This window comes from Chrysochloris asiatica, unplaced genomic scaffold, assembly GCF_000296735.1.
Source record: "Chrysochloris asiatica unplaced genomic scaffold, ChrAsi1.0 scaffold00010, whole genome shotgun sequence".
Classification (NCBI taxonomy): domain Eukaryota; kingdom Metazoa; phylum Chordata; class Mammalia; order Afrosoricida; family Chrysochloridae; genus Chrysochloris; species Chrysochloris asiatica.
The window spans coordinates 10,935,103-10,954,131 of NW_006408528.1; the positions used below are offsets into that span (position 1 = coordinate 10,935,103).

Sequence of the window (19,029 nt, forward strand, 5' to 3'; positions counted from 1 at the left end):
AGGAGCCCCCCTTTTCCCCTCAGGTCTTTGTGGGTCTTCCATGGGTTCTTCCCACCTCCGATTTTTCCACTTCCAAATCATTAACCACATCTCTGTCAGATTAAACTTTCTGAAGCACAAGTTGATCATGTTACTAAAAAATTCAGACCTTTGGCTTCAACAAAGGCCCTTCATTATCAAGAGAGAACTCCCAGACTTTCCATTGCTCTAGCATTCACTCCAGCAAGCCTGCACTTCTGTGAGTCTTCATCCCTGGTCTTTCCTCCTTGGTTCCAGGCTCACCTGCTATCCCTCTGAATCACCAGTTCTGGAAAGCAGAGATTCCATTTTCATCTGTGTGTTCCTAGCACTGACCTGGGCCCAGAACACAGAGTAGACACTGAACCTACCGTGTACTTGGTTGTCTTCTGCTTCCCTCACTTCCCATTACATTTGATCATCTCTTCCCTGAGTCAAAACTAATCACATCTTTACTTTGATGTCATATGTTCCTAATTTCAGTCAGACATTTATCGTTTTCATTCTCTCAATCTAGCAATGATCTTTCCTTCCTTTGAACTCACTGAGCAATATGTGTCTAGCTCTATTGTTTCTCTTCACTTTCCCCCTGTTATGAATTGTACTGTGTTTCCCTGTAAAATTGGTAAATGGAGGGCAAACCTCCTTCTCTAACTTCAGAGGGCGGGTAAAGACTCACCAATAGCATCAGCCCAAGGCTGATTCATATGAGGTGGAGGTCAGGCATTTTTAGAAGATTCTCCAATCTTAGAAGCAAGGATGGTAAGACTACATCTCTCATACTTTGGGCATGTTATCAGGAGGGACCATGCTTGGTAAAGTGGAGCATCAGTGGAAAAGAGGAAGATCCCTAATGAAATGGATTGACACAGTGGCAGCTGGGATGGGCTGAAGCATAGTAACAATTTTGAGTAAGACATAGGACAGAGCAGTGTTTCATTCTGTTGTGCATGGGGTCACTGTGAGTCAGAACGAACTCGATGGCACCTAACAGGAATCTAACAACCCCACAAGAGTTCCATGCACCTTTATTAGCAGGTTATCTAATCCTCTTAGTGGGCCATAAGCACCTTATTTGCGTAATTCCACCCAGTCATTTTGTGGGAGTCACATAGACTATGGCTGGATGGGTCATATTAAGTGATTCATTGAATTGCATCCAAAACAACTGTGTTGAAGTCCTAACCACTAGTACTTGTGAGCATGACATTCTTTGGAGTCTTTAAAGATATTACCAGTTAGGGTGAATCTTAATTTTATAAACCAAAAGAATTTATAAAAGAAATGATACATGAGGCAAGTTGACACAGGAAGGATGCTATATGATGCTGCAGCTATAAACCAAGGAATACCCGGTACAAATGTTTAAACAGTAGCCTGCTAACTTATGAAGATGGGAAGAGAAAAACTTGGTGATCTGCTTCCATAAAGATTATGGCTAAGAAAACCTTAGGGGGCAATTCTGTTCTTTCACATGGGATCCCTTTGAGCCAGAAATGTCTCAATTGCAGCTACCTAACACCAGATGCTTGAGAGATTGGTGATTCAGTGGTACAATTCTGCCCTTTCATTTGGGAGTATGATTGGCTGGGTTTGATTCCTAGCTAGTGTTCCTCATACACAGCCACCACCTATCTGTTCAGTGGGAATTATGTGTTGCTGTGTTGCTGAAGAGGTTTCAGTGGAGCTTCCAGACCAAGATGGACTAGGAATAAGGTCTGACGATCTACTACTAAAAATCAGCCAATGAAAATCCTGTGAATCACAATAGTCAGATCTGTGACTGATCATGAGGGAGGATAACCATGGGGACCCATGATTGGGGAGCTGTCAAGACAACAACTAACACCACCAGAGGCTAGGAGAGAGGCATGAAACATATTTTAGACCCTCAGAAGGAATCACCATAGCTTCCTTGAGGCCAGTCAACTTTGAACCTCTAACAGCCATAATTGTGACAATAAACTTTTATACTGAAATGTGCTATCAGATCAAATTCAACTCTTGATGACCCCATAGGACAGAGTAGAACTGCCCCCCAAAACCTGTTAAACCATTACAGTGGGGTCAGTTAAGACTTATATTGACCCTATATAAGACAAATTAAATCATGGTTTCCAAGACTAAATCTTTATGGGAGCAGACAGATTCATGTTTCTCCTGTGGAGTTTGAACCATTGACCTTGCAATTTTCAGCTCAATGCTTAACAATTGTGTCACTCAAGCTCCAATTTCAGTACAAAGAGACTTTAAAAACTTTTTGGGAAATTTCCGTTTTCTTTTCGTTCAATTTCCCTGCAGCCTTTGTGAAGCCCCCTTGCAGTTGTTATGGCAGCCATAGTAAACAAACGATCTTTACATTGCTTTGCATAGAATGAAGATACAGTCAGCTCAGCCCCTGTCCTGTGAATGAAGTCGATTCCAACTTATCATGACTCTCTGTAAGATACAACAGACCTGTTCCCCCATCCTGTGCGTTTTTCATTCTTTGGCATGATATTTTATAATATTTATTGTTTCTGCTGGACTTAAAAAGAGCTGTAAAGCTGTTGGTGTTTAAGATAGCTTTCAGAATGAAAACAGTTTTTCTAGGGATTTGATTTAAAAAATGACTTGCTTAAAAAATCTGGATGCATGAGAATTATGAAATAGAATAGTCAGATGCCTTGTAGTTGTTGTTACTGTTGTTAGGTGCCATCAAGTTGGTACCAACTCATAGGAACTCTCTCTATGCCCAATAGAATGCACCCACCTCACAATCATGCTACACCTGAACCCATTGCTGCTGCCACTGTGCCGGTCTATCTAGTTGGCAACCCATGTACAACAGAATGAGATGCTTCCTGTTCTTGTGCCATCCTTTGATTGGTTTGGATTCATACTGTTATGATCCATAGGGTTTTCATTGGCTGATTTTCAGAAGTCAATTGCCAGCTCTTTCTAGTCTGTGTTAGTTTGGAAGCTCTTCTAAAAGTGGTTCAGCATCCTAGCAGCACATAAACCTCTACTGGAAGACTGGTAGTGGCTGTGCAAGTTTAAGTGGGAGACAAACTCAGGTGAGAATTCTTCCATTGAGCCACCAATCCTTTTCCCCTTGTCTCTGAATGATATGTTGTTGTTAAATGCCATTGAATCAGTTCCCATGCATAGGGTTTCTGAGGAGCAGCTGGTGGGTTCGAACTACAGACCTTTTCCTATAGTGTTTATACTACAGCATCATGCCAGGAGTCCATGGTGGTGGTGGTGTGCCATTGAGTAGGTTACTACTTACAGCAACACTGTGTAAGGATCCCTAGGCTGTTAATCTTTACAGGAGCAGAAAGCTTCATCTTTCTCCTGAGGAATGGCTGGTAGATTCAAATTGTTGATCGTGCGATTAACAACCCAACTCATGACCCACTATGCTACCAGACTCCTTAGGGGTCCATTATTGTTGTTGAGTGCAGCTGAGTCAGTTCCAACTCATAGCGACCTTGTATAAGGTTTCCAAGGCATGGCTGGTGAGCTTGAACTGCTGACCTTGTGGTTCAGACTGACCTTGCAGTCCAGTGCATTAACCCACAGCACCACACCAGGACTCCATAAACCTATGAAAATGTGACTTCGCAATGTGCTTTCATGTTAGTTGATGCAGGTGAGTGTTAGTATGAAATACTCCTCTTTAGTTAGTAGTCACAGAGTTAGTGAAAATCCTGTGATTTTTCTTTTGAAGGGCATTGAACATTTTTGAAGAAGTTGGAGGTAGAAAAGGAACTAAGTGAGCTCAGGAGCCAGCTCTGAACTTGATGAAACTTGTATTCTTTGTTGTAACTATGCTAATGCTCATTAAATCTGTAAAGCAAGATAAAGTACTGTTTATACTAAAATAATATCTAAATGTTTTTAGATACAGTGCTGTAAGTGACTGCAGTACTATGTAATTATTCTAGATAGCCTTCTAGTCAGATTACCTTGAGAATCCAAATGATCTTGATGAACAGTAATACATTATGATTTCATGGTTCATCTATATACCTCCTACATAGATGTGTAGTACTTGCATCTAACAGGATTACCAAATTGCATACCTTTTTGGTATCAGTAACATGCCTAAAATACCAGAGTATTCACTGGCCAGTTATAGTTACAAAAACCCCTTTGACATCGCCAGGGAAGGATTTGTTCATACAGAGATATAGTAGTCGTCAGGTTTCTCATACTGTTTAGAGAGACAAAAGATATTCTCCTTATTACATTTTAAGCCTTTCTTTATTTAGACATTTAAAAAAAAGTCCTCTCTAGATAATGTACCGTATGATTCTCCTTTAATGAGTATAATGTCTGTAATGGGTAATTTAACAAATATGAGTGTTTGCTCCCTTAGTAAACTGCCAACAAGCTCAACTGCTGAGCAGAGGGTGGCTGCATGGTTGTTTGCCCCTGCTCAGAGGTGAAGATCAGGGTGCAAGGAGTGAGGACAAGAGAAAAGCTAGCCTTTGTCCTGTTTAGTTGTGTGGGGAGCATGGTGAGGTGAGGGTAAAGGTCTCTCCTTTATTAAAATATTTCTTAAAAACAAAATGAAACTTACCTTAATGAAATGTGGCTGGGTGGTTTTATCAACAGCTTTAAGCCATCTTTAAAGACTCCCAGGGCTTTGTTTGCAATCCTTGCCTTTCTCCAGAGTTCTCCATTGATCCTTTTGGCTTTCTGCTAGACACCATCACTTGAGGGTCCCACTGTAACCTCAACTTAAACAGGATCAGAATTGCTTTCATTCTTGCACAAGTCTCTTCAACTTTTTTCTTTCCTTTTTCTTCTTTATCTTTGGTGGCTGTATCATCACTCCACTCAGTAGTCCACATTCGGAGTCTTGGAGACATCTGTCCTCTTTCTTACCCTCAGTCATCCCCATCTCATCATTACCAAAGTTTTGTCATTCCTGCCTTTACTCTATTTCCTTTGGTGCTTTCAATCTGGCTTGTCGCTGCTGTTGGTGTTAAAGTGCCATCAAGTAGGTCCTGACTCACAGCAATCCTGAATGGGTTTGATCCACCAACCTAGCAGTTAGCAGTCTAGTGCTTATCCTATAGTGCCACACCAGGACTTCTCAATCTGACTTAGGCCTCAGTTATCACGCTTCTGGAGTCCTGGGGTGGCACTCTATGGTAATCACTGAGTTGATAACTGCAAGATTGGCAGTTCAAGCCCAGCAGTCACTCCTTGGGAACCATATGCAGGATTGCTATGAGTTGTAACTCCATGGCACTTAACAACAACAGATCCCACTTCTAGTGTTTCCGCCTGTACATCCTCTCTTGCACTCCTCTTTTAGGTACTTGTCACAGTATGTCAGATTTTTTATAATGCTCTTACTCACTTAATGGACTATAATATAGTGCGGACATAACTTTCATATCACTAAGAAACCAAAATAAAGTTATGCGACTCCCTTTATTATAATATTCACTGTAGTGCAGTGGACAGGAACCGAACCTACAATATCTGTGAGGTATACCTGTACTTGTATTCAAGAGCAGTTCAAATTCCATTGTCACCAAGATTTCTCTTATTTCATACCAGAACTCTTCTATATAATTGTGTTGGTCCCTGCCTTGTGATTCATATTTCCTGTACGTTGCCATTTCTAAATTAGTTTTATCTACCTCAGCAGACTATAAGTTCCATGGACATCATGTTTCGTGACTGATTTTTCTGTATTTTCCAGCTCTTTCTTTGTAATGACGTTGATTCAGCTTACATGTGGTCAGTAGATATCAGTAATGAATGAGTATCTGTGAACTATTTTTACATAGCGTGCAGGAGTATTGATGAATGACAAAGCTGCTTTATTTTGCTGTTACACAGTCACATCTGTATCTAACGCATCCAAGCTTTAATCCTAGAATCCAGCAACCTGCCTTGAGGTCTGAAACATAAATGATATGTTGGGTGAAACAGTTACATAAAAAATTATAATGCATTCAGTGTGTCACCGTACCCTTAAATCTGCCATATCCTTTAAACTCTGTGCATTGTTATTTTAGTCCACTACATGTAAAAGGAAATTCTAAGTGTTTATATTTACAGATTTGACTTTTATTATTTAACAATGACAGTTTGTCAGGGGTTTTTGTTTTGTTTTTGGTGTATTTTTTTTTTTTAATTTTATTTTTACAAGCCACTGACTCTCTGCACTGTCCTTGTTCTATGTTGCAGATTAATATCCTTCCAAGAATTTGTAGCATTTGAATCTGTCCTGTGTGCCCCTGATGCTTTGTTCATGGTGGCTTTTCAGTTGTTTGACAAAGCAGGCAAAGGAGAAGTCACCTTTGGTAAGTAGTGTGAGGGTGTGTGTGCACCTTGGTAAGTGTGAATTCCTATGACCTTTCTTTCTCCCCACGAATGAAGTACATAGAGATGCACTTAAGAAGCAATCGTAACCCTCTTAATAAAGATGCCTCGGTGCATGATGTTTCTGTTTAAATGACTTCCTATTTGAAAATGTAAGTTTCTGGTTTAGTAGATTTGACATTTGAGTTTAATTTTTAATTTTCATACCAAATTTTTAGCTCAAAGCCCTGCTTTGAGTATGTATGTCCATTAGCTGCCATCTTTAAGTAGGATACCGCTACTTGTTCCCTGTTGTTATTGTGTGCCATCTGGTCAGTTTCAACTCATAGTAACCCTATATAGGGTTTTCAAAAGAGGCTGATAGTTTGAACTGCCAACCTTGTGGTTAGCAGTTCAGTGCTTATCCTATAGCGCCACACCAGGACCTTTCCACTTGGGCCAAAGCCCAGCTCACAAGAGATTTAGGTGTTGTGCAGTACATACACTGCTCTTATTTCGATCTGCCATGACTGAACCGTTGTGAACCCTTACTTCCAAACCATCTCTCCGCACTCCTTTGACACGGCAGGGTTACTTACAGTCAAATCAATACAACAGATATAAAACATTTTTTTTATTTGCCTAGCTTGTTTTCATATCATCTAGACACTCAGACGATAATACTTTGTGAGAGTTATTTAAGATTTAAAAATCCTTAAAATAATTTAGTGTAGTTTGTTTTTGCTACCACTGTAACCCCAGTTTTTCAATGGAACATCAATGTCTTACTTCAATTCCAGTTTTTTCCTTTAAAAAATTCCCCCATTAAAATCTTCAAGTAATACATGAGCAACTGGCTTGGGGTAGCAGTGATTTTGGAAAGAGTAGCTAGTTTGATGAAAACATTATGATAGCTTTTTTCTGGGATGAACAGAGAGAGCCTGTATGCTTGCATGTGTCCAGTGAAGGCAGGCGGGACTGGTATTGGAGCCAGCATAAGAGTGTTCTCTCTCATCTCACCCCACTTCCCTGGGAAGACTGGATGGGAGGACTGAGAAATGGGCTTCAGAGGTTTTCCTTGATCACCTTCTCAATATGAAGTGACAACGATGCCAGTGGGCACCAGCCACACCACAGCACTGGCTCTGGCAGAGGAAATACAAAGGAGAGTTCGCTAGTGCAGGGGGAGATGTGTCAAAGGAGAATAAGTGAAGAAGCAGGTTACAGGATATTGGAGTTATCTGTATGTTGTAGAAGGAAGAGCAATTGGGTGAGACCTCTGTTTTTTCTTCCTACTAGCTACATGTTATTTGGTGGGCAAGTAAAGTCAACTTTCTGAACCTTATTTTCCTCACCTATAAAGCTGAGATATAATATCTACCTTAGAAGGCTGTGTGTGGATTAATGATCTATTGCCTAGAAGGTGTTGTCTTGGAAACAAAGGCCCTATAAAAGTAATACTAAAAGAAATCAGTTGAGAGATCAAAGAAGGATTTCCCTTTGGTGAGTCTGCTTGTTCTTTCAGAAGCCCATTCTTTTGAGCTTGCAGTTGTAGCCACTGGGCAATTAGCCAATCATCTGATATCTGCTATATGTTGAGCGCTATCCCAACCCCTGAGATATTATGAGACTGTATGATCCTGTTGCTTACATCAAAGAGCCAATCTTTAGGTTTGAAGACATCATCATTCACAAAAAGCAATTCCAAAACAATTATATTTTATCCTCAGTTGCATATAACGCTTATAGGAGGAAGTACAGTCCCTTCCTCCAAAACCCTGTCTTCCACAAGTAATTTGTTTCAGGGTTTGACTCATGAAACATGTGCAGATTGTGCTTGGTGTATGCTTATAATGAACTGTGTAGACTTTTCTAAGCCATCAGTAACTATTTAGGATTCAACTGAAAGAGAATGCATAGTACAAAGAAGAACAGATTATCCAGGGGACCAAGTAAACAGTTAACATGGGCTGTGGCAGGCTAAGGAGTATACCTTTAAAAATAGGGACCTTTAGAAGAGCTACCAAGAAGTATATTTTTTGGGGAACCCATAATGGAGCTTAAGACATCAAATAAAAAAGTTGGACAGAAAAGAGAACTTGACCTAGGTCAAGCCAGGTTTCATAAACACAAAGAATTATTATTGTTGGATGCCATTGAATTGATTCTGACCCATAGTCATAATGAGACAGAGTACATAGTGTTTCCTAAATTGTAATCTTTATAGAATAGAAGCAGATTGGCAGAGCTTTCTCCTGTGGAGTTGCTGAGTGGATTTGAACCACCAACCTTTCTGTTAGCATCCAAGCACTGAAACATTGATCTTCCAGATTTCTTTTACCCATAGTATCAAAAGAGTGAAAATCCAGATCTATAGCTGGGTTGTCTGTCCAAGTGGAGTTGTTTGCAGTATGCCCAACAGCATTCTCTTTAGGTACTATTTCCATATACACCCTTCACCCATATGACCCTTTCAAGTTTCGGAAGATGGTCTTCCCCCTGTGTGTCCTTGGCATGATTAAACATAGAGAGGTGGTTCAGAGGCGAGCAGCATTTTCACACTGTCAGAGATTGATCTGAGTACTTCATAGGGCATAGGGAAGGCCTGGTGAGTAGCCTCCAGAATCCAGAGGCCCCGTGACCCACAGCCTTGCATTCCATCCAGAGTGAGAACAGTTACTCTTCTGTTTGCATGTTGAATTTCCACAGTTTGTTTGATCCAGCAGTTCTGAAGCTAAGCTCAGTGTGCACCACTGTTTGTCAACAAGCCTTGGTGTTCTTGCCCTGACTTACACACTGATTCTGATAAACACTAAACAAAATCAGATGGAGCAAGGCTCACATTTCAATTAAACCATGCCCTGCTTTCTCTGAGACCTTGTTTATGTTTACCAGATTTTCATGTCTGGGTCTCTCCCTGTGTTTGCTACAGTGCAAAAAGCTCTTCATTAGACCAATTTTGTTGCTTTGATATTTATTTAGGTCATTATATTCTCCTATTTCCTTTGGGGGGAAACTTATTTCCATTATTTTTGCTTTCATTATACTTTCTTATTTTGATATCTGATGTTTACAAACACATTTTGAGGTATCAGCAGGCCATATAATGGAATCTCTGTATAAGTTGTAAATTCTAGTTAATAATTTGCAGTGACGTATGTGTGAAGTGTCCTAAATGTCTGCATTTTCATTTTTAGCTTATTTTACGTTATTGTAAGGAGACTTAATGTTGTTGTTGTTGTTGTTGTTAAGTGCCATCCAATCGGTTCCAACTCATAGTGACCCTGTATAGGGTTTCCGAGGAGCAGCTGGTGGATTTGAAGCATCGACTTTGTGGTTAGCAGTCCAGTGCTTATTGTACAGTGCCACACCAGTAGTCCGTAAGGAGCTTTGGTGGTAGTGGTTACAACACTCAGCTTCTAGCCAAAAAGATCGATGCAGTCAAACCCACCAGCCACTCTGTGGAAGAAAGAGGTGGCAGTGTGCTTCCTAAAGATTTACATCCTTGAAAACCCAGTGGGACAGTTCTCTGTCCTATATATAGATTGCGATGAGTCAGAATGAACTCCATGGCAGTAGGTTTGGTTTATATGACAGTTATCTTTGTTTACTTGCCTTTAATTTTTAGAGTGTGCTTTTTTGAAGTGCCTACAAAAAAATGCACAAATAGTAAGTGTAGATCTTGATGAATATTTCATCTGTTTTACTATAATCCAGAGGCCTCTTCCCAGTTATTTTCCTTTACTCTCAGGGTAGCTACTGATATATATTGTTGCCACATGGTTTTGCATGCTTTTAAACTTAATATTTAAGTGGAACCACATAGACTATATCTTTAAGTCTTGTTTTTTAAGTGCTGTCACGTCGGTTCCAACTCATAGGAACCCTGTATAAGATTTCTGAGGCTGTAAATCTTTGCAGGAGCAGAAAGCTCCATCTTTCTCCCTCGGAGAAAGTGGACTTGAACGGTTGACCTTGTAGTTTGCAGTCCAGTGTTTTATCGTACAAAGCCATCACATTCTCTTTAAGTCTAGTTTCTTCTTATTAACATTTTGTTTATGTGAGCCATCCACACTGTTGGTGTCTTTTAAAATTTCTGCTTTAAAAAAAAAAAAAATCTGCATAGTGTTTTTCTGTTGTTAAGTGACTTAGAATCACTTCCGATTCTCAGTAACCCTGTATAGTGGTTCTGAGGAGTGATTGATGAATTTGAACCGCTGACCTTATGGTTTAAACTGACCTTGCAGTCCAGCGCAGTATCTATCCCACAGCACCATACCAGGACTCCATTTTGCTGTATGACACTATTATTATTGATTTATTCTGCTATTAATAGTCATTTGGGACATTTCTAGTTTGGGCTGTTAGGAATCATGTAAGCTGAGTATTCTTTTATTTACTTTTTGGTACATATGTAGAGATAGTTTTAGGGGTAGAATTGCTGAATAAAAGAAAATGTGTTTAGCTTCAAATGAAGTGTCAGTTTTCCAAAATGTTTTCACATACCATCAGCGTTTGAGAGTTCCAGTTATTCTACACCTTAGCCAATACTTGATATCATTCACAACTTTTATTTTAGTTATGTCTCACTACAGCTTTGATTTACATTTCCTGGTTACTGAGCCTCTTGTGTAGCATCTTGATAGCCACTGGCCATTTGAATATTCTTGCTATTGGCATGTACATTTTCTGGATACAGGGTCTTTGTGGGCTCTATATTTTCCAACTCTGACTTGTATTTTCACTTGCTGAATGGTGTGGCATTGTAGGATGAGCTCTGGACTTCGAACAACAAGGTTGGTGGTTCAAACCCACGAGCTGCTCCTCGGAAACCCTGCTCAGGGTTGCTGTGTGCTGGAATCAACTTGATGGCACTTAATTTAATGGAATTTTAATGAACAAAGGTTTTAATTTCAATATAATGCAAACTATCAACATTTTCCTCTATCAACAGCGCTTTGTGTCTGGTTTACAAAATCTAGGCTTATTTCAAGGTTGGGAAGATATGCTCCTGTTTTATTTTCTAGAAATTTTATTGTAGTTTATTTTTTCAAATTTAGATCTTCGGTTTATTTAGATTTTATCTTTTCTCTCTCTCTTTCTTTGTATCTATCTCTTTGTGTGGTATAGGGGTACGAGTTTAGACTCCCCTTCTTTTTCTATGGCTGCTCTCTTGATCAGGTGCCATTTATTGAAAGGATCACTTGACTTCATTGCAGTGTCACATAAGCTGTAAAGCAGTGGGTGTCTGTGTCTGAGCGCTATGCTGTTTCATACTTGTCTCTTCTGTACTCATTCTACAAGGTCGTGTAGACCGTAGCTTTATATCCTACACAAGTCTTAATGACTACAACTTTATGATAATTCCAATACCTGGTAAGTCTTCCAAATTTTTGCTTCATTTTCTTCAAGAGTATCTTAGTTTCTCATGGTCCTTTGCATTATCAAAACAATTTTAGAATAAGTAGTCAATTTCCATAAAAACTATTGGAATTTTAAATGTTGCATTGAATTTATGTGGTGTCTGTTTGTATATCTGCGGAGTAAATATCCTACTCGCTTACATGTTTTTAAAGTAATTATATAGAAGTTTACTTAATAATAAATGTCAGTTGGCCTGCCTCACCACCATTTGGAAATGTCAGCAGAGACTAAAAATACTAAGATGTATTATGTCATCCTAGATGATGCTGCAGTCCTGGTGTGGTGCTGTGGGTTAATGCGCTGGACTGCGAAGTCAGTTTGAACCATAAGGTCGGTTCAAGCTTACAAGCCGCTCATTGGAAACCCTATACAGAGTCACTATGAGTCAGAAATGACTTGACGGCACTTAACAACAACAACAAAATGATGCTAGCACGCTTCTACCATTTTGTACATAAACATACTGCCAGTGGAGTCAATAGCTAAAGTTCTCAGAAGGAAGATAGTAGGAACATGAGCTGAATTTAATGTTCGAAATAAAGCGCAAGATACCATTCATACTAGATTGGAGGCAGCTAATTTTTTCTACAAAGAGTCAGATAGTAACTATATTAGGCATTGTGGGTTTCTGTCATAACTACTCAGCTTCTCGTTCATTGCAGTAGGATAATAACCGTGGACAGTATGTAAACAAATAAGTGTGACTGTGTGCCAATAAAACTTTATCAAAATAGTCAGTGGGTCATAGTTTGTCAACCCCTCTGCTAGGTATTAGTTAAAGCATATACAAATTGATGATGTTAAGAGTAGGGATTAAGACAGTAGAATGGCTATGTTGTGGTGATAATTAGTAGTTTACTATTCTCCTCTTTGTGTGAAACATGGTTTGGAAGATTGTATTTATTGGTTTAAATACTACTCACAAATTCTGAACAATTTGGCTCATGAAAAACTGCTGTGTCAAATGTTTATGTCCAATGAAACTTTACTTTTAGGGGAAAAAAAAAAGTCCATTATTTGAATTATCATGGCTAATAAAAACTTCATTTTCTTTCCAAATAATTAGAGATGGTTAAGATTCCTTACTTGTGTAGATAGATGGTCGATGTGGGTTCTCCCACACTCTGCTTTTTTCTTTCTTAAGTGAACTGTGGCAGCTTAAAAAGATCTGAGTTGAGGTGGAATCGATAGCCTGGCTCTGATCTGTTATGTTGTAAGGGAAGTAGACTAAACTGCTATAAGTGCCTGAACACACAACCCAGAGACCCGTGGTCAAGGTTCTCATTGTTATTGGCGTTAAGTTTCATTGAGTTAGTTCCAAGTCATAGCAACTCTGTGTAAGGTTTCCAAGGAGCGGCTGTTGGGTTTGAACCACCAGCCTTGTGTTTCACAGTCCAGTGTTTATCCTAGAGGATAAGTAGTAGATTGAAAGGTTAGGAGTTCAAACCCACCAGCCACTCCTTATACAGTGTCAGTATGAGTTGGAATCAGCTCTACGGCGCTTAACAGCAACAACAATGAGTGTTGATTATGTACCAACCGGTATGGTAAACATTACATGTACAATCTTTTATTTAATACTAATAGAAACCATATGAGGTGGAGCTATTGTCCCTATTACAGATGAGAAAAACGAAGGTCAAGAAAGTTATCAAAGTCCAAGTTCTCACAGTTACTCTGAAGTGACATAGACTGGACTCAGTGAAGCCTAATTCTAATGTGTGGGGACTTAGTTGCCTGACTTTCAAGACCTTTGCTTGCCCTGCGTGCAGGAGTCAAGCAATTGTGTAAGATAAGGCATTTTTCATAACTTGAATTGCCAATAGATCCCCTCCAGCTTATTGCTCTTGGGGATTAGGCTGTGGCCTAATCGTCTTTCAATTCCTTAAGCCACAGTCCCACTGTAGCAGGATGTAGGGTACCCACAGTTCTTTGGAGTAGGAATCTGAGCCTTTGCCATGATGGAAGAGAAGGGCAGATTGCGGACATAGAGTGGAGTAAATGAGGTGTGGTGGTACAGAACCTGGGTGTGTAAGCCTGTGACTGCTCCACCCTTTGACAACAGTTGGCCCCATCTGTCACGTGAGGTCATCCTTATCCTTACCAAACACTTATTCTGTGTAAGCTACTGCGCTAAGTGTTGCTGGTATCCACAAGTAAGACCCAGATCCATCTTTAAAGGAGGAAGCCATCTTCCTGGGATTATAAAGGAAGGTCACAAAAGGCACCAAAAGTCACAGAAACAGGTGTTAGCATTTAGCATGCATCCTGGAGGTGGGGTGGAGAGAAGAGAGTTTGGAGTAGAGAAGACCATATGAGCAAAGGCTTTAATTAAGGTGGAGCAGTAAGTGGGGAATGTGCTAAGGGACTTATGAAAAGTTCAGTATAAAAATCTAAGGGAAAAAGGCAAGATAAAACTAAAAGTTAGAGTGAGGTCTTATTGAAAAGATGACCTTAAATATCTGGAGAAAGAGGTTAGTTAGTTAATTCTTTCATTCGGTCAACAAATTAATGCTGCAGACATTTGTTGAGCAACTATGATAGAGTCCTGGTGTGGTACTGTAATATAAGCACTGAACTGAAAGGTCGATGGTTCAAATCCACCAGCTGCTCCTCAGGAGCCCTATACAGGATCACTATGAGATGGAACCCACTCAATGGCACTAAACAACAACAACATTATGTGCCATGACTGTTACAGTCATTTGGGATACACCAATAAATAAAATAAAGATTTTTTTTTTCCTCTCTCATGGGGCTTGCATTCTAGCAGGAAGAGCACAATAAACAATAGACATAATGTGTAAATTATATAGTTTGGAGATAAGTGATATGGAAAAAATAAATACAGCATGGTAAAAAGGGTCAAGAATACTGGAATAGGTCCAGTTACCCCTACCAACTTCCCTGAATAGGATTGCTCACCCCACCTCTAGGATGCATGTGAAATGCTAATACTTCTGTTTAGGTGCCTTTTGGTGCCTTTTGTGAACTTCCTTTATAATCACAGAAAGATGGTCTGAGTAGAGTGGCATAATGTGTGGAACAAAACTCAAAATTATTTAAAAAAATTTTTTTTTTTAAACTGGGCTTACAGAAAGAGATGAGGAACCTGACACTGTGGCCTTTGACGTCGTTACAGGCCTGGAAAGGAACTCACCCTCTTTTCAGCCAAGCGGTAGATAGATACATAGTGGGAACAACAACACTAGTAGGGTATGCTTACTATGAACGATGGTACAGTGACTCATTCAAAATCAAAGGAGCAACTTGTACCTAAGGACAATGGCCAGAGGGATGGGATGGTGGGTGGAAGGGAAATAGAAACACAGGGAGGAAGCAGGATGACTGCTATTCCACGAATGGGATTGCAATCATTGAAGTGAAACAAAGTATATGATTTGTTGAATGTAAAACTGATTATCTTGTCCGTAAACCCTCAATCAATTATCAATAAAATGTTAATTTAAAAAAAATTCCTGGAATCAATGTGGGAGTGAGCTGCCGTCTTCAATGGGATAGGCAGGATTGGCTTCGCTGAGAGAGCTGCTTTTGAACAAAAATATGAATGCAGTTAGGGGATTAGCCATATAGATATGGGGAGGGGGAAGGACGGGACCTATTTCTAAAGCTCAAACCCTGGTGTGGCGCTGTAGGATAAGCACTGGACTGCTAACTGCAAGTTTTGCAGTTCATACCACACAGCCACTTCTCGGAAAATTTATATGGATCTGATCAGATACGACCCTGGAGGCCAAGGTGACTTCAGCTTTCCTGTAAGGGAACTGGACTGGGGACCCATTGCGGGAGTAACATGATGAGATTTATGTTTTCACAGTATCACTCCAGCTCTTGTATTGGTAATAGACCAGAGAAAGACCAGAGTAGAAAGAGAGGAGAGGTAACAGTTACAACAGTTTGGTAAGAAATGAGGGTGGTTTGAACTAGAGTAGGTGGGGATAATAGTGGAGGTGGGGAAAGGTGGCTGATAGCTATATATATATATATATACACACTCATATTTTGAAGTGAGAGTCAAGGGTTTTCTTATGGATTACAAGAGGGGGGCCAATAATGATTCCACAGTCTGTTCAGATCAACTCAAGAGGTGAGCTGCTATCAGCTGAGATGGGAAGGGCTACAGGTTTGATGGTAAAGGGTGGGGATGAACAGGAGTCCCGTTTGGATGTATTACTTTAATATGTATTGCATATCTAAGGAGGATGTCAAGTAGGCATTTAGATGTATGAATGTAGCATTTAGGAGAGGCAAATTTGGTAGTTATCATCAAATTGATGGTGTTTAAAGCCATTGAACTGGATGAGATCATCAAGAGACTAAGATAGAGGTATGTCTTGAAAGCTTATGCTATAATGTAAGACTGGAGATAACAGTGAACAAGATTAAAAAGTGTGATTTCAGGATATACTCTGTAATGTAAAATAGAGTAAGAGGGTATACAGGAATGGAGGCTATCTGAGCAAAACTTGAGGAGGAACTAAAGATTTGTAAATACTGAGGTAATGTGATGTGTCACAGGAAGAGTTAAAGCTCTGAGTCTGGTGGTGACGGTCACTTGGGAAATAGTACATGAAGGGGTCATAAAGGCCTGTACTAGAATCATATCTTTGGGTCCCTCTAGTGCATTTTCTGAAAATGAATCTATATCATGTGGCTCCTGAATGGTTGTGGAATAAGTGGAGTGTCAAAAGAAAGCAAGAAGGACCAAGTATTACCTATTGACCTTGCTCCTCTACAAAGATGTCATGTTGCATACTCTCATGAGAGAAGGAAAGTAACAATCATTTAGATCTTTAAGTTTATTGATCACTTACTACATACCAACCACGGGGCTAAGCATTTTATATGTAATTTATTCATCTTCATAACTTCAGGAGGAAATTTTTTCCCGATGAGGAAATGGTTATGTAACTTGGCCACAGCCATGGAGTTACGTGTAGCCAGGGTGGCAGCCTGATTCTGTGATTGATTAGGCTATGTTGCCTCTCTCAGGTAGGGTGTAGGGTAGCCTTTCATAATCTTAGCTGGATCTGTATCAACCCATAGTGGTTGGTTTTGGGGTGTTACCCATTGCTGTCAAGTCAATTTCAAGTCATAGTGACCCTACAAGACAGAGCAGAACTGCCCCATAAGGTTTCTGAGGTTGTAATTTTTATGGACGTAGACTGCCACATCTTTTTCCTAGGGAGTGCTTGGTGGGTTCAAACAGCTGAGCCTTTAACCACTGTGCCACTCAGGCTCCTTAATACTAAGCCAAAAAACCCCAAACACATTACTGTCTAGTCAACTCTAAAACTCATAGTGAGCCTCTAGGACAGAATAGAAATGCTCCATAGGGTTTCTAAGGCTTTACATTTGTATGGATACGCCTTGTTCCATGCAACCACTGGTAGATTTCACATTGCTAACCTTTCAGTTAGCAGCCAAGCCAAGCACTAGACCACTTCACCTTCAGGTCTCCTTTCCTTAATATTGTTGTTGGTGCCATCAAGTTGTTTCCAAGTCACAACAAACCTAGTCACAATGGAACAAAACACTGCCCAGTCCTGTGCCAACCTCACAACCATTGCTACACTTGAGCCCATTGCTGCTGCCACTGTGAAATCCATCTCATTAGGGGTCTTCCTCTTTTTTGCTGACTCTCCACATGCCCAAAGTATGAGTATGAGAGATGAAGTCTTGCCATCCTTGCTTCTAAGACTTCTAAAACTGTCTTGCCATTGTTGTTGTTAAATGCAGTCAAGTCTAAAAGGGTTGTGCTTCATTATACTGCACTCCCCGCCAAAAGACGTGTTGAAGTCCTAACCTCTAGCATTTATGAATATGACATTCTTTGGAATCTTTGTGGAGCTGGAACCATGCAAATAAGGTGCATGGAGCCCATGGGGCTTGGTCAGTTTTGTTACTCCGTTAAGCTTAAACAGAGCCAGTCCTAGAGGTAGAGGAGTACAGTGTGCTGAACTACTTGCTATGGCTCTTCTAGCTAAGGTGGGGTGGTGATGGTGCTGGTAGCTGTGTTCCATAGAATCGGTTCCGACTCACAGTGACCCTACATAGGGTTTCTGAGGCTGTAAATCTTTATGGAAGCAGAAATCCTCATTTTTCTCCTGTGGAACGGTTGGCAGTTTTAAACAGCTGACCTTTAGGTTAGCAGCCCAACTTGTAATCACTGTGCTTCTAGAGCTATGTTGTTGTTAAGTGCCGTCGATCCGATTCCGACCCATAGTGACCCTGTATAGGGTTTCCAAGGAGCAGCTGGTGAGCTTGAACCACCAACCATGCAGTTCAAACGACATTGCAGTCTGGCGCATTAGCCCACAGCGCCACACCAGGACTCCTAGAGCTATAGTCTTTGTAAACTCCCACTCAGTGGCTGGGTGGGACTATGCAAAAATAAATAAGTGTGCGTGTCTTTGCACTGAGAACCTTCTAGACCTGGGAAACAGAGAGAGGTATAATATTGGAGATGTCCTTTTCTAGGGACTGGCCCCTCCTGGTAATATGACCAAATATCAGAGACAAAGTTTGGTCATTCTGGCTTCTAAGGAGCATTCTAACTGTACTACTTCCAACACAGATTTGTTTGTTCTTTTGGCAGTCAATGGTACTTTTAATATTCTCCTCCAACAACATAACTCAAATGCATCACTTCTTCTATGGAGTCATGATTAGGGTCTTTAAAACTTGTGAGTGGCCACTTTTGGTCTGTGTAAAGCAGAAAAAGAGCAAAGAAAGGAAAAAACACATGGTACCTGGCCACTACGACCAACCACTCTGAAGATCACATTAGATAGAAGGTCCTGGATGAAGTAGAAGAAACATGTGGAACAAAACTCAAAAGCATAAAAAAGACCAGGCTTACTGGTATGATAGAGACTGATGGAACCCCCAAAATCATTACTTTAGTCACCCTTCATACCTCGAATTCAAACCCCACCTCATCCCCATCCCCCATCCCCAGTGGCTCAACTTTCAGCTAAACAATAAGTAGGTAGGAATGGAAACGGGAAATACAGAGTAAAAGTAGGATGAGTTATGTTACATTGTGCGAACTACAATCACTGAGATGAAACAATCTATGTATGAATTGTTGAATGGAAAACCAATTTGCTATGCAAATCTTCACCCAATTCACAATATTGAGTTAAACAAATAACAATATACATCAATTGTATTACCATTGTGTATGACTTAATAGTGTAGTGGTTACGAATCAGGCTGTGAACCTCACGGTTAGCAGTTCGAAACTACCAGTTG

At 40.2% G+C, this 19,029-nt stretch overlaps 1 protein-coding gene across 1 annotated transcript in view; it reads left to right on the forward strand.

The window, feature by feature from the left end:
* SLC25A13 (solute carrier family 25 (aspartate/glutamate carrier), member 13) overlaps positions 1-19,029 on the forward strand; it is a 273,994-nt gene that overhangs the window by 114,338 nt on the left and 140,627 nt on the right. Inside the window, exon 4 of the mRNA XM_006834264.1 lies at positions 6,214-6,329. Coding sequence (XP_006834327.1) covers positions 6,214-6,329 — 116 coding nt within the window. The remainder of the gene's footprint in view (positions 1-6,213; positions 6,330-19,029) is intronic.